The 12,591-nt window shown below is 45.9% G+C and overlaps 1 protein-coding gene across 4 annotated transcripts in view; it reads right to left on the bottom strand.

Annotated features, from left to right (window-relative positions):
• PALD1 (phosphatase domain containing paladin 1) overlaps positions 1 to 12,591 on the bottom strand; it is a 113,714-nt gene that overhangs the window by 55,810 nt on the left and 45,313 nt on the right. For all 4 annotated transcript variants that reach the window (XM_083614079.1, XM_083614078.1, XM_083614077.1 and 1 more), the window contains exons 2-10: positions 10,556 to 10,750; positions 9,761 to 9,863; positions 8,967 to 9,146; positions 7,822 to 7,986; positions 6,127 to 6,287; positions 4,920 to 4,995; positions 3,306 to 3,457; positions 1,827 to 1,923; positions 622 to 726 (exon numbers count right to left, since the gene is read on the bottom strand). In XM_083614079.1, the coding sequence (XP_083470205.1) occupies positions 622 to 726; positions 1,827 to 1,923; positions 3,306 to 3,457; positions 4,920 to 4,995; positions 6,127 to 6,287; positions 7,822 to 7,986; positions 8,967 to 9,146; positions 9,761 to 9,863; positions 10,556 to 10,737 (1,221 nt within the window). In that variant the 5' untranslated portion in view covers positions 10,738 to 10,750. The remainder of the gene's footprint in view (positions 1 to 621; positions 727 to 1,826; positions 1,924 to 3,305; positions 3,458 to 4,919; positions 4,996 to 6,126; positions 6,288 to 7,821; positions 7,987 to 8,966; positions 9,147 to 9,760; positions 9,864 to 10,555; positions 10,751 to 12,591) is intronic.

Genomic DNA, 12,591 nt, shown 5'->3' with positions numbered 1-12,591 from the left:
ACTGACATGCTTTCGAACTGATAGGTCAGCAGGAGCTGAGACAGAGCAATGGAAGCTCACCACTGTCGTGCGGATTCAAACCGCCAACCTTCTGATCAGCAAGCCCAAGAGGCTCAGTGGTTTAGACCACAGCGCCACCCGTGTCCCTAGGAGACCCTTAGTCTCCTCACAGAACTACAATCCCCAGAGTGGTTTAACAACTAATCCCTCTTCCCAGGAAACTCTGGGAACTGTAGCGCTGTGAGACGAATAGGGGCTTCCTAACAACACTTGGCACTTTTAACAAACTACAGTTCCCAGGATTCTTTTGAGGGAGCCATGACTGTTTAAAGTGGTATGACATGGCTTTAATGTGTAACACAGATGGAGCCTAAGTTAAATTTTAAAAGGTGGCCTTTCTTCCAAGGAAACATCAGTTGTGAGCTGAGGTAGACGTACATTAAATATCCCAATGTCCCTTAGAAAGGCATAATCATAACATGGGTCAAACCCAGCTGCGGACGCCACTTTAGGAAACTTAATAATGCCATAAGCTTAGGTCAAGATTTTAAGTAGTAAACTAATTCAATCATTAAATTAAATGCTTAAAAATTTAAGAAGGAGGCTCAGCCCGACCGATACCTGAATCCGATAATCTTCTCCAATCCCTTCCAGCTTCTTTTTATTCTCGTAGATGGCTTCCTTCATGTCATGCATTTCCGAACACAAGGAAATAGCGGAATCCACCTGAGAAAGCCAAAGGCAAATGTCAATCTACTCAAGAGAGAGAGGATTCTGTACCCTTCAATCTCTTGCATGCTACATTTGCGCATATCCCCATTGGTCTTATCGCCTGGAAAGGCACTCCCCAGTTTAACGGCACAGTTCAAAATTGCAGCCACTTTCTGGACAACCTTCAAACTTATCAAGTTCACAGGTAATCGAAACGTTTCTAGCGTAGATGCATTCCCTTTCTTCATTGGGGGGTTGAGAACAACTGGGGAGAATAAACAGCTTTGGTTTTGACTGTGCTGTTCTCTTAACCAGGTTTTAATAAATTTGTTTCACTACAGTGGTACCTCGCAAGACGAATGCCTCGTAAGACGAAAAACTCGCAAGACGAAAGAGTTTTTCGTTTTTAGAGTTGCTTCGCAAGACGAAAACGTCTTGCAAATTTGTTTCCTTTTTCTTAAAACCGGGCGCATTGCTTGAAGAGGTGCGGTTCCGTGCTTCGCAAGACGAAAAATTCGCAAGACGAAAAAACTCGCAGAACGAATTAATTTCGTCTTGCGAGGCACCACTGTATTCCATGCATTTGTATAGAACCCCCCAAAACAGTGCTGGTAGGTACAACCTAATTAAAAGAAAGAAAGTCCATCATCAACCTCCAACATTAACCATTATGCAAATAATGCTAAAGGAGCACTGCAACCAGTGTGTGCTCCCCAAACATTTCATGTTGGTGACACACTTTTTGGACATGCATCATTTTGCAGCACAATAATTCAACTTTACTAGCAAACTAGAGGTTAAGCTAACCCCTTTCCAGCCCCAGAAGCTTGGGGAGTGTTCGCGCGACACACAGTTTGGAAAGCTCTGTTCTACACCCTTGACTAGCTGTTGTAAAGAGAGCTTTGACAATCACTTCTGAACAAGTGGTGCCCGATAACACCATCTTAGCCTTAAAGAGATATGGCGTGCTTGGTTCTACATCAGTATCTGCCACGGGCAAGGACTTCAGACAGCAGAAATGGAGGGGGGAGAGAAAGGGAGTCAAGAGAAGGGCAAGAGCAGCAGGGGACTTTATTGCCAAGGCTCCATCTGCAAATCAATGCAAATTTGCTTACCTCCTCAACTATCTGCTGGCCTTTTGGTACTATGTCGATAAAGGTCTGAATAATTCGAAATCGATCCCTTGGCAAAGATTTAGTGGGCTGTGGAAGGCTGTAATTGGAAAAGGTCAAAATATGATATCTTTAATGTGAAGTGAACTCTCTCTCTGTCAAACACACACACAGCTATGCCAACTTGAGAGCACAATTCCACCCATTCAAAAATCTATCAGATGTAATCCCCTGCTTCATATACCAACACCTTCATATAGACACACACAAGCCATGGTGTTTATTACATCCACACTCAATGAAACATCATTCCGCTTCAAGAGCTGGCCACTTATATACTACTGCAGGAGTCAATAATGTCTCCCAAGCCAATTATTTCATAATCCTATTTTCCTGTTCTGCATTTTGGTCATCTACATGCAACATCTAAAATCACAGAATCAAAGATTTAGATCATAGAATCATAGAATTGCAGAGTTGGAAGGGACCCAAACAGTCCTCTATTTCAACCCCCTGCAATGTAGGAATGTAAGCAGTGCATGCTTCATTTTCCCAGGATAATAACCCTAGAACAGCCTTTCTCAACCTTGGGTCCCCAGCTATTGTTGGGCTACAACTCCCATCATCCCTGACCATTGGTCCTGCTAGCTGGGATGATGGGAGTTGTAGTCCAACAGCAGCTGGGGACCAAAGATTGAGAAAGGCTGCCCTAAAACGTCTAGGGTTCCCCACAAATGCTTCCCCTGTAGTTTATGGTGTGGCTCAGTTACTTGAGACACAACTATTTGCACTGTCATACTTGCTCCCACCAATCCGAGTTATAGTAACAATGGAAAGTGAGACACTGTGGACCAGGGTACGCAGACTGATCCGCAAGGGAGAGTGGTGTATGGAGGCGAAAGCTAAAAGAGTCTTCTGTCTCCTTGAAACTATATAGTTCCAAATGGAGTACAGTCCCAACATTTGGATGTAAGGGAAGCCAGAATCTCCAATGCCAGTCAAACCAACACTCCTCCCTCTCAGCTTCATTTCCATTATGGAACTCTTGTCAACCAACTTGTCAGGGGTGAAACTGTCTGACTGTCAATTTACTGCTGGGTATGGGAGAGGCACAACAAAAGGCTTGTGGGGTTGTGAAGTTGACTTGTACTGAAACATGCTATTGGCCCATTTAGCCTAGTACTGTCTCCTCTGAGTGACAACAATTTTCCACATTCTCTCACAGAGTTCTTTACCAGCTCTGCTTACCCAGTTCAGGGATGGGAAATATCAGGCCAGTGGGGAGACTGTATTTCCTTCAACCATCCCGTTTTAAGCGGGACATCCCAGAATTACAGAAGCCATCCTGGCTTCTGATTGGATCCTGAAATCTCTCTCTCTCTCTCTCTTTTTGGTTCCTGCATTGTGGCACATGTCAGCTTGTTGGTTGACAAGAGTCAAGGACAACCAACAAGATAGCTCAGGATGAAAAGGCATACTTACTCTTGTTTCTGCAGCCCACCCTTGCGGTGATAAAGCACCAGAGTGCCCAAAACCATGGCTAGGTTGGTCCTTCCGACTCCTGTTTGGCAGCTGAAGAGCAGGGCGGGAGGAGGCCTGCTGGGGTCTTGGAGAAGGAGCACATTGGGACTTTCCTGCAGGACAAAAATACAGTGCAAGGACATTTCTTGGGCTGCCATTCCCTCAGACTGACAGCTGATGGGGGCAGAGGAGAGGCCTCTCTTACAATCTGGGAAATAACAGGCTTGTATCGCTGAAGCACAGGAGGGAGAGAAGGAAAAGGACATGGCAGAAAGAGGAAAGTGGCATTTCTCCCAAACTAGTCCGCCTTCTCGTTCGTTCTGCTATCAGGGGGTTGATAGTTATGTTGCTCATGTCACGTATGGTTTAATCCAAGGATGCTGAACCTGTAGCCCTCCAAATGCTGCTGGGACTCCAATTCCCAGCATTCCTGACCTTTGGCTCTGCTGCCTGGGGCTGATGGGAGTTGCAGTCCCATGCCATCTGGAAGGACATAGGGTTCTGTATCCCACCAAGCAGACTGGACTTGCAATTGATACCTCAGGCTAGATTGCAACCTTTGGGGGGAAAGAAACCAATGATTTCAGACAGAGTCCAACCCTCAAACCTATTTGGGGCTTACATAACATGTACAACTTCACTCATCTAATCAGTCTCTAAAGTGAATCTGAAAAACCAGAATGCCTCAACTCCCAACTTACACTGGAGTGGTATAGAGGATACAGTTGACCGGGTGCCTTAATAAATAAACAGAAGAATTGGCAAGAAGACAAAAAGTGATTGGTTTTTACATGCTGCTGCTATTTCTTTTACTACTGTTTGATTTCTTTTTTTATGATGTGCCATTAGTTTGTTTTTAAAATGAGCTGCCTTGAGTGCTCTTTTTTGGAGTGTGGAATATAAAAATGAACAACAAAAAAGAGAAACACATTCCAAAATGGCTTACTGTCCCCCAAAGCCAGGAAGATCTTCTTCTTCCCCCCCCCCCCAAAAAAAACCCCTTTCTCAAATTAGTTTCATATATTAAACATGGTTGAAAACTCCTTGGAAGGCAGAAATATTGAAAAACACGTTTCTATTTCTTGTTATCAATGGAACAATATCTCATTTCTAAAACAATCTTATGCTTGCAGTTTCAAACCACACTGATTTCAAATGAAATCAATGAAACTTTTAAAAAAGTATTTTAAACTTCTGGCTGGGTCACACACCTTTTTAAAAAAACAAACAAACAAACAAACAAACCTGTGTGGGTGGACATTTGGGTTTTTCACATCAGGCATCCAAACATGGTCATGAAACTCCAGACACGCTCCCAAAGCGAATATAGGTTTGCCAACAAATGCATGTATTCAGCTACAAGCTCCAGAGTGCCAAAAAATAGCCACCGCTTTTAGCTGTATGTGCATGGCAGCAGCAGGCAAAAGGAAGGGAAGATAAATCTTTCACCGACCAATGGCATCCAACTTGCGCTACCTTGAGCAGCAACAGCTTTGCATGTTGCCGCCTGTTTAAAACAGAGGATGCTACACTCAAGGCAGCTTGTAGACCCTAACGTTCTTTGGCAGCGCTTACCCTGAGGAAACTGATGAAAGCATCAAGTTGCACTTCCCAGGGGGCTCCATCCATAGGCAAAGGCAGCCGGTGGTACCTGCCAAGAAAGAAGGCCCACGCAGGGGGTGTTACCGGGAGCAGAAAGACAAAAACAGCCAGGATCAAAACTTTTATTTTATTTTTTATACGGTGTTGCCAATTCCACGCACCCAGAAGTTAGGTTAATTCAATGTGCCAGCATGGAAAGGAGGAGGAACCCACATACAATGCCTGTGGCAACCTGCTAAATTCACTCCACTCGTCCCCCAACTCTTTCTTTTGTCAGTTGTTCAGTTATAAGGCTCTGTAGTAGGGCCGCGTTTGGTTCTTGCCATTGTTGTGTACCTCAGTGGTGTAACGGCCTGCTAGCTTTCTGAACTTACAGGCTGTGTGCAAGGCTTCCCCTCTCAACAAAAATACTTTTATTCTTTAAACACCACTACCATTATTATTACAGTGGTACCTTGGTTCTCAAACGGCTTAGTTGTCCAACAAATCGGCTCCCAAACGCTGCAAACCCAAAAGTAAGTGTTCCAGCTTGTAAACGTTTTTTGGAAGCCGAACGTCTGGCGCAGCTTCCGCTTGAGTACAGGAAGCTCCTGCAGCCAATCAGAAGCCGCGCCTTGGTTTTTGAGTGGTTTCGGGAGTCAAACGGACTCCCGGAATGGATTAAGTTTGAGAACCAAGGTTCCACTGTATTATTGTTATTATTACCTGTCCTGACAACAATTTGAAATTTAGAATTAAAAACAGTTAAAACAAATTACAGTCCCAGGAATATGATGGATAGTCCCACGAACACACATCTCAGGTGTCAAAGGCCAGGCTGTATCTAATACCAGACCCTCTGTGGGGTGTTCCATAACTTAGGGTGGGGGGCTGCCACAGAAAAGGCCTCTTCCAGGCTGCCACCACTTCTGAAAGCAGAGGAATACTAACGGGGACACTACTTCTAATCTAATCTATTTACAGGTAAAAGGTTTGTCCTTGAGGAAAGTACAGTATGCTTTTACAGTTCTATTACCTTATGGGGGGGGCACGGAACCCTTAGTAATACACACACACCCACACACACTGTGGAAAAGGAAGATGAAGATGGGCAAAGAACATTTGAAAAGAAGAGACAGCCAAGTTAACACGAATGATATAAGCAAGCAGGGACCATTTTGTTCTCTCATGGAAAAGTTACCTGTAAGATGGCAGCAGGAAGACGGGCCTCTTGTACACTTCTTCTGTCACGTGGATGTCTTCTTCATAGCGGATTCTCACCGAATGGGGCTCGTCTTTGAAATGCTCGATATCGTTGTAGACGTAATACGTGTTCTCCTTCAGCTGGGCAAAGTCGTGTATCTTCAACAGATAAACCCAATAAACCAACCTGAGAAGAGCCTTGCTTTATAAAACACGCCTCCACAACTTCCCTACACCTACACACACACCCTCCCAGAGAGTACCCACTGGCCTAATATTTTACCACAGAGACATGAGAGCGCCATGGTAAATTTCAAGTTAGAGGAATTAGTCCATTCTACCCACTCACATGGTTTATCCAAGTAGGACCTGTGCCACTGAACCAAGAGGTACCATGGCAGATATCTGTGTATCCCACTGAAAACTTTTGCAGTAATGGCCAAGCATGACCCTCCAGCTTTTTTGAGACTACAATTCCCATCATCCCTGACCACTGGTCCTGTTAGCTAGGGGTGATGGGAATTGTAGTCCCAAAACAGCTGGAGGGCCAAGTTTGGCCACGGATAGGTCGCCATGGAAACCTGGGAACCACTTCCTATCCCTAGCCCAGTCCTATCCAGTAAGGCAGATGCTACTGAAACAACACTGGACTACACTATGACAAAGGAGCTCACAGAATGCCATGCTAATTAATATACCTGTCAGGGAACTGCCATCAGCTCAGGGGCGAGAGGGGGAAAGGCGGATGGATTACAGAGAGCCCCCAAAGATCGTGGGAAGCAGCACTTCCTCAGTGGAGGAAGGAAGCCACGCCTCTAGCGGGGAGGAGATGCAGGGGGCGGAGGATGCAAGGTGGTGCCAGGACACCTTGCCTGAGCAAAGTGGGGAGGAGGGAGCCCCCTTTACCCTATCCTTCCTTGCGCAGTAGGCTTTCACACAGAGAGGGGAGGTGTAGGCTGGGGGTCAAGAAACTACTCTGCTGGGGAAGGTGTAAGGACCGCCCACTCTCAGATTCTGCCAGGGAGTGAGCAAGACATGGAATAGATGCGCTCTGCCTTTGTAAAGGTTTTAGCACCAATAATAAAGCTTTTGAAAAGACCAGTGAGGCATCTTCCCTGATCGCTCTCGAGCAACCACCCGATAGCCATAACAATACCTATTTGTCCTCTCAGCAGAATATGAAGTTGTCTATAATATGGCTTCCCAGTTCTACAACACAGAATTATCAGCGGATGTATACACACATACTGACTTCCCATCAATAAACTACATGGCCAGCTCAATAATTTAAGTGCATACCTACCATCTAGCTATATTTTTAAAAAACACCCCAAAAATAAGCCAGAAGATCTGGAATAAAGGTCACACGTTACGTGCAAGGGGACTCCAGTGCAGCCAGTCCTGAGCTAGATAGATCAATGGTCTGACTTTAAGAACATAAGGCCCAACTAGCCCAGCATCCTGTTCTCGCAGTTGCTAGCCAGATGCCTGTTGGAAGCCCTCAGAGCAAGATCCGAGCACCACAGACACTCTCCCCACTTCCGGTTCCAGGAACAGGTACATGGAACAGCTTCCTATGTCTGCTGTAGTGGAATTAAGTGGCAAGGCACTGAGACAAGGAATGAACGGACTATCCCATCTCTAGCAGGTCCCACAGTACCGTGCAACTTCCTTGGACACTCAGAAAAATCACCTCTTTCCGAATAGAGAGCTCCAGGTTTTCGACTTTGACACCCCTGTGTAGGTTGTGCAGGTTTTCGTGCAGGTTCTCCTTTCCCCTGGGAGTGTAGGGCATGAAGTCATTGTCCACGTGCAGAAAAAGCACAGGTTCCTCGCGGACACAGAATACGATGCACTCCTGCTGCAACAGAGAGGAAAGTGTTGGCTAAGCCGTGTCGGTAAGCTAAGCTGCAAGTTGATATCAGATAAGAGCCCATTTGATGCATTGCCACTTTCCTATGGGTCTTTTCTTTTTAACCTCTAGCATTTTCTTTTTGACTCTAATGACCCTGACTAACTATATGGACTATGTGCTACATGCACAACAGCTCGAGGCAAAGCTCCCAGGTGCTGTTCCGAGAAGAAGAAAAGATTGTCGCTACATCACGGTCTTCATGTACATATTAAAGTGGAATCTTTTTGTTCTGTTCCCACCCTACAGCTATATTTGGATTCATCAAACACATGCACACATGTGGGAGTGGGAGTATAAGAACACCACGCACATATTCATATAGTTATAGGGACATGGAAGCATGAGACTAATGGCACATCATAGCTGAAAGCAGATAGGAACTTATGACATAATCAGAAGCACACAAAGGCACACACAAAATGCTTTGCTAACATCTCAAATGTAGAAACAGATGGGCAACGAATTTCAGTAGCGCCTGTGCCCTCAATCTGATAAAACTGACAGCATTTACTTGGACTTTTGTTATTTTGACTCCAGTGCAACTGCTCATCTTACTATTTCATAGTTTGTTCACCTTGTAATTTTTGTAGGTTGTTATAATTGCACTCCCTGTTTTATATGCATTACAAAATGAAATAACAATAATTAAAAGTTTACAAAAATTTGGGGGGTCATCGTGCCGGTGCCCAATGATTTATTTATCCTTTGTTTCATTAACATGTATACACCCCATGGTTGTTAAAAACAACAACCTCAAAACGAAAAGCAAATAGGATTTTTAAAAGTAAAATGGTTAGCAGGGGCTTCACATGAACCCCCCTTATGCGTTGAAAGAACGTGCGGAGGGTTGTGGGAGTAGTGAACTGTTGTTCCCATTTGCATTCTGAGTTGCGCATTAGCTTTACTTCCATGCACACACAGACCTTGTGGCCGTCGCTCTGCAGTTTCTGCAGGACCTGCTTGAATCCGTTTAAGCTGGGCTGGCCCATCCCAAACGCAGAATATCCCCCTTTTGCCTGTCGAAAGTTTGGAGCACCGCAGCTGCTGGCAGTGTTGAGGACATCTAGCTTGCTGTATACGTCACGGACCATAAAGTATTTCCCCTGTAATAGGGAAGGGAAAAAGAAAGTAGAAAAAGTATAATGCATATTTCAACATGGAAAAGAAGGCAGGATGCTATGGGCCAGATTCAGCTGATAAGTCCTGCTAGCAGAAGCCAGTGCAAGGTTTTCTGCAATGAGCCATTTTGCCCCCACTGGGCGCCCAAACGCCACAAACTTGACTTTGGGAAGGTCAGGGGAACCTCCAAAACAGTGTCCAGGGGAAGGAAAGGGGAGATCATTCCAACCAAGAAGCTGAAACGGTCACATTGATGGAACGGTCTCCAACCAACTTTTTCATACAACACATAAATCGGTCACAGAATTTGCTGCCACAAGATGCAGTAATGGCCACTAGCTTAAATGACTTTAAAAGGGGATTGACACAGATTCATGGAAGATACGGCTGTTTGCTGTATTGGCTGGAGGGAACCTCCTACTCAGAGGCCATTTGCCAGATGGGACAACAGCAGGAGAGGGCAACTGACTTCATGCTCCACTTTCTCCAGCAGCATCTGGCTGGTCACAGCAGGGGGGGAGGGGGAGAAGCTCTTCTTACATCCTTATGCCTCAGTCCCTGAATGCTGGATGCCCCGAGGAAAGTCTATGGCACTCACCTGTACAAGGTAATGCTCCGGAGTAGACTCTGTAATCCGCCCCACAGTATAGCTGGCCTTCAATAAGTCATCATGAATCTGAAACTCTTCTTTGCAATTGTAGCTGTAAGAAGCACATGGAAGAAATTCATAGTGGGGTTTTCTGCAATTAAATAGGGCTTTAAATATGTGCTTTTCTTTTTTTAGCAGTGTAACAAATACTGCAAATCACCCAAAGATCTGGCAATAGATCCCAGTCTACTTTCTTTCCACCCCTAGTTAGTTTGGAGCACTGAGAAGAGATGAAAAGAGGTGTTAAGATGGTAGAAGTCTGTGCAAACTGCCTCTTCTATCAAACTGCACAGGCAGAATTACAGAGGAGGCTGCCTTATACAGAGTTCACATAGCTCAGAATTGTCCACACTGGTTGGCAGCAGCTCTCCAAGGTTCTGGGACGCTGGGAATTGAACCTGGCACCCTCTGCCTGAAAGCAGATGCTCTACCATTGAGCGATGCCTTTTCTGCCAACAGTCTGGTCTGCATCTAACCTTTGACGCAGGAAGACAGGGGGAAGCAGCCACATGCATTTCAGAAGAGCATGGTTAGAAAATGGTGCTGCTAATGCCAAGGTTGCAGGTTCGATCCCTGTATAGGACAGCTGCATATTGCAGGGGGCAGGACTTAGATGATCCTCAGGGTGGGTCCCTTCCCACTCTATGATTCCATGATCTGCGATTCTAAGACAACGGTTCTCTAAGCTACCAGCACAGAGGTTCAAGGAATTTCAGGAACATCACTGGTTGGGGGGCAACTCACGTGATGACTACAGGTGCCACCTTATTGGTGATAATCGACTTGGCCTTGTTGTTGTGGAGGCCGACCGTCTGGAAGGAGTGGATGCTGAGGGAATGGCGGTCTTCCATCGTTCCGCTGCTGCCGTGGATATTCTCAAATGTTGCCGTCGTCGTCTGCTGAGCTGTGCTGGCAGTTGTACCCATAATCCACAGGCAGCTGTGCAAAAACAGAAGGTGAAGAAGAGATACGCGGAAAGATCAAAAGACTGCTTTTTCTGGAGTGAGGAGGAAGAAATACAAATATATCCAGGAAGAGGAAATTTGGATTTGACACAAACTAACATAATCCTTTTAGAACGGCGGTGTTTTAAACCGTTTTCAGGGAAACCCTGGAACTCCATGGAAGTTTACCATTACCTCCTCAACAGAAAGGTAAGCAATGACTGACAAGCTTGTCCACCACCACCGATCTTCCCCTACGGTAGGTATGCAATTGTGATAGAGAATGTTGCACACTCGGTTCAGGAAAGGAAGATCAGACAGGCCTGGCCTGCGCCCTTCAGAAATGAGTGATTGTGCATCTCCCAAAAAAGTCACTCTGCAGTGCTGGAGTTCTGTGGCAGATGTGCCAAGCATCCTTAGCAGATGAGCTGGTGCTGAAAGCAGTAAGTCTGAAAGCCACCCATTTATAGTTCCACCAGTTATGCTTATCTTGACATTTATAGATGGGTTTTGTTGGCTTCTAAGCATTAGTGGAGTACAGGACTAGTTTGAGGAAGTGGCCATATCCTCCGAGGAATATGCAGGATATTTTTGCACCGCCTACTGCAGTGGCTGGGTTCCACTACGGACTTCCCCCCTCCCCAAACTAACCCCAGATATATGGGCCTTCTTTCATTACTGGGAAAACACAGAGAGATACATCCTGAGTGCTACCTTCTAGGTCCCAAGGCTAAGCTGTGACTCAATAAAGATTCAATTCCATTAAAACTCTTGGAAACTAAGTCACGTTAAGCTGCAAAATGCAGGACACACACCACACACACACACTCCAGCACCGAAGTACGAAGTTGAGCCCTGTTTCTTCCTAATCCTATTCATAAATAGCTTAATAACATTCCAACTCTCACAGGAACTTGGACACCCTTTGTATCTAGAGAGCTTGGGACAAAGACAATATTTGAACTGGAAGCTTGTGGCTACCACAGTGTGAGCCAGTATCCCATTTTTAATAAACGGTTTGTTCTTCACCCTTTCCTCCCCACAGCATCAAATCCACACAGGCCTTGGAAGCTCCTCTTTATCTGTCACCGTTATCTAGTTCCCCATCTCTCTCCAAGTTCACATACAGCTATACAGAGAGCATCAGGAGTGCCACTGCCTTCATGCCTGGTCCCATGAAGAACCACGCAAATATTTGGAACGTGACACTCCTAACCATGTGTCTAGCATGCCACACAGGCAATACTTGGAAGAGTCATATTTATTGTCAGGTGTGCGTGCAGGAGCCAGGCCCCATACCAATAGGACTTTGCAGGACTGGGGCCTTCCTAAGTGTGTTCTGAAGAGGCAAGGTGCGGCCCCAGAGGTGAGGCCGACTGGTAACTCACAGCACCTGGTGGCAAGAGCAAGGAAGGGATATAAGGTCAGCATTTCCATTTGGCTTTTTGCCACAGCAACACGCTCCCTGCCTTGCAGCGTTTGGCTTCGTGCTTCCTGATCCTTGAACCTCAGCTTCTTGACTCCTTGCTTCTTGATCCTCGGACCCCTGACTTCGTGCCTCCTTGCTTCCTGACCCTCGGACTCTTGGCTTCCTGACTCCTGGCTTCTAGACCCCCATTCCTGTTCCCACCCTGCCATCTTGCCCCCAGTCCTGACGTCCCCTGCCAGGACTTTGATCGCCCATGAACTGGACCGTGACATTTATCTGTCAACCTCTGGGGATCACAGCACCCGCGGGCCTCCCCATTTTGCACCCACCAATGTCATCTGCCCCTTTCAACTTTTAAAATAAAATACTTTTGATGATCGTTTGGTGGGGGGGCTGTCTGTTCCTTT

Source organism: Podarcis filfolensis (genome assembly GCF_964270895.1).
Source record: "Podarcis filfolensis genome assembly, chromosome: 5".
Classification (NCBI taxonomy): domain Eukaryota; kingdom Metazoa; phylum Chordata; class Lepidosauria; order Squamata; family Lacertidae; genus Podarcis; species Podarcis filfolensis.
Note: the sequence above shows the minus strand (reverse complement) of the source record. Positions and strands in the feature narration are given on the sequence as shown.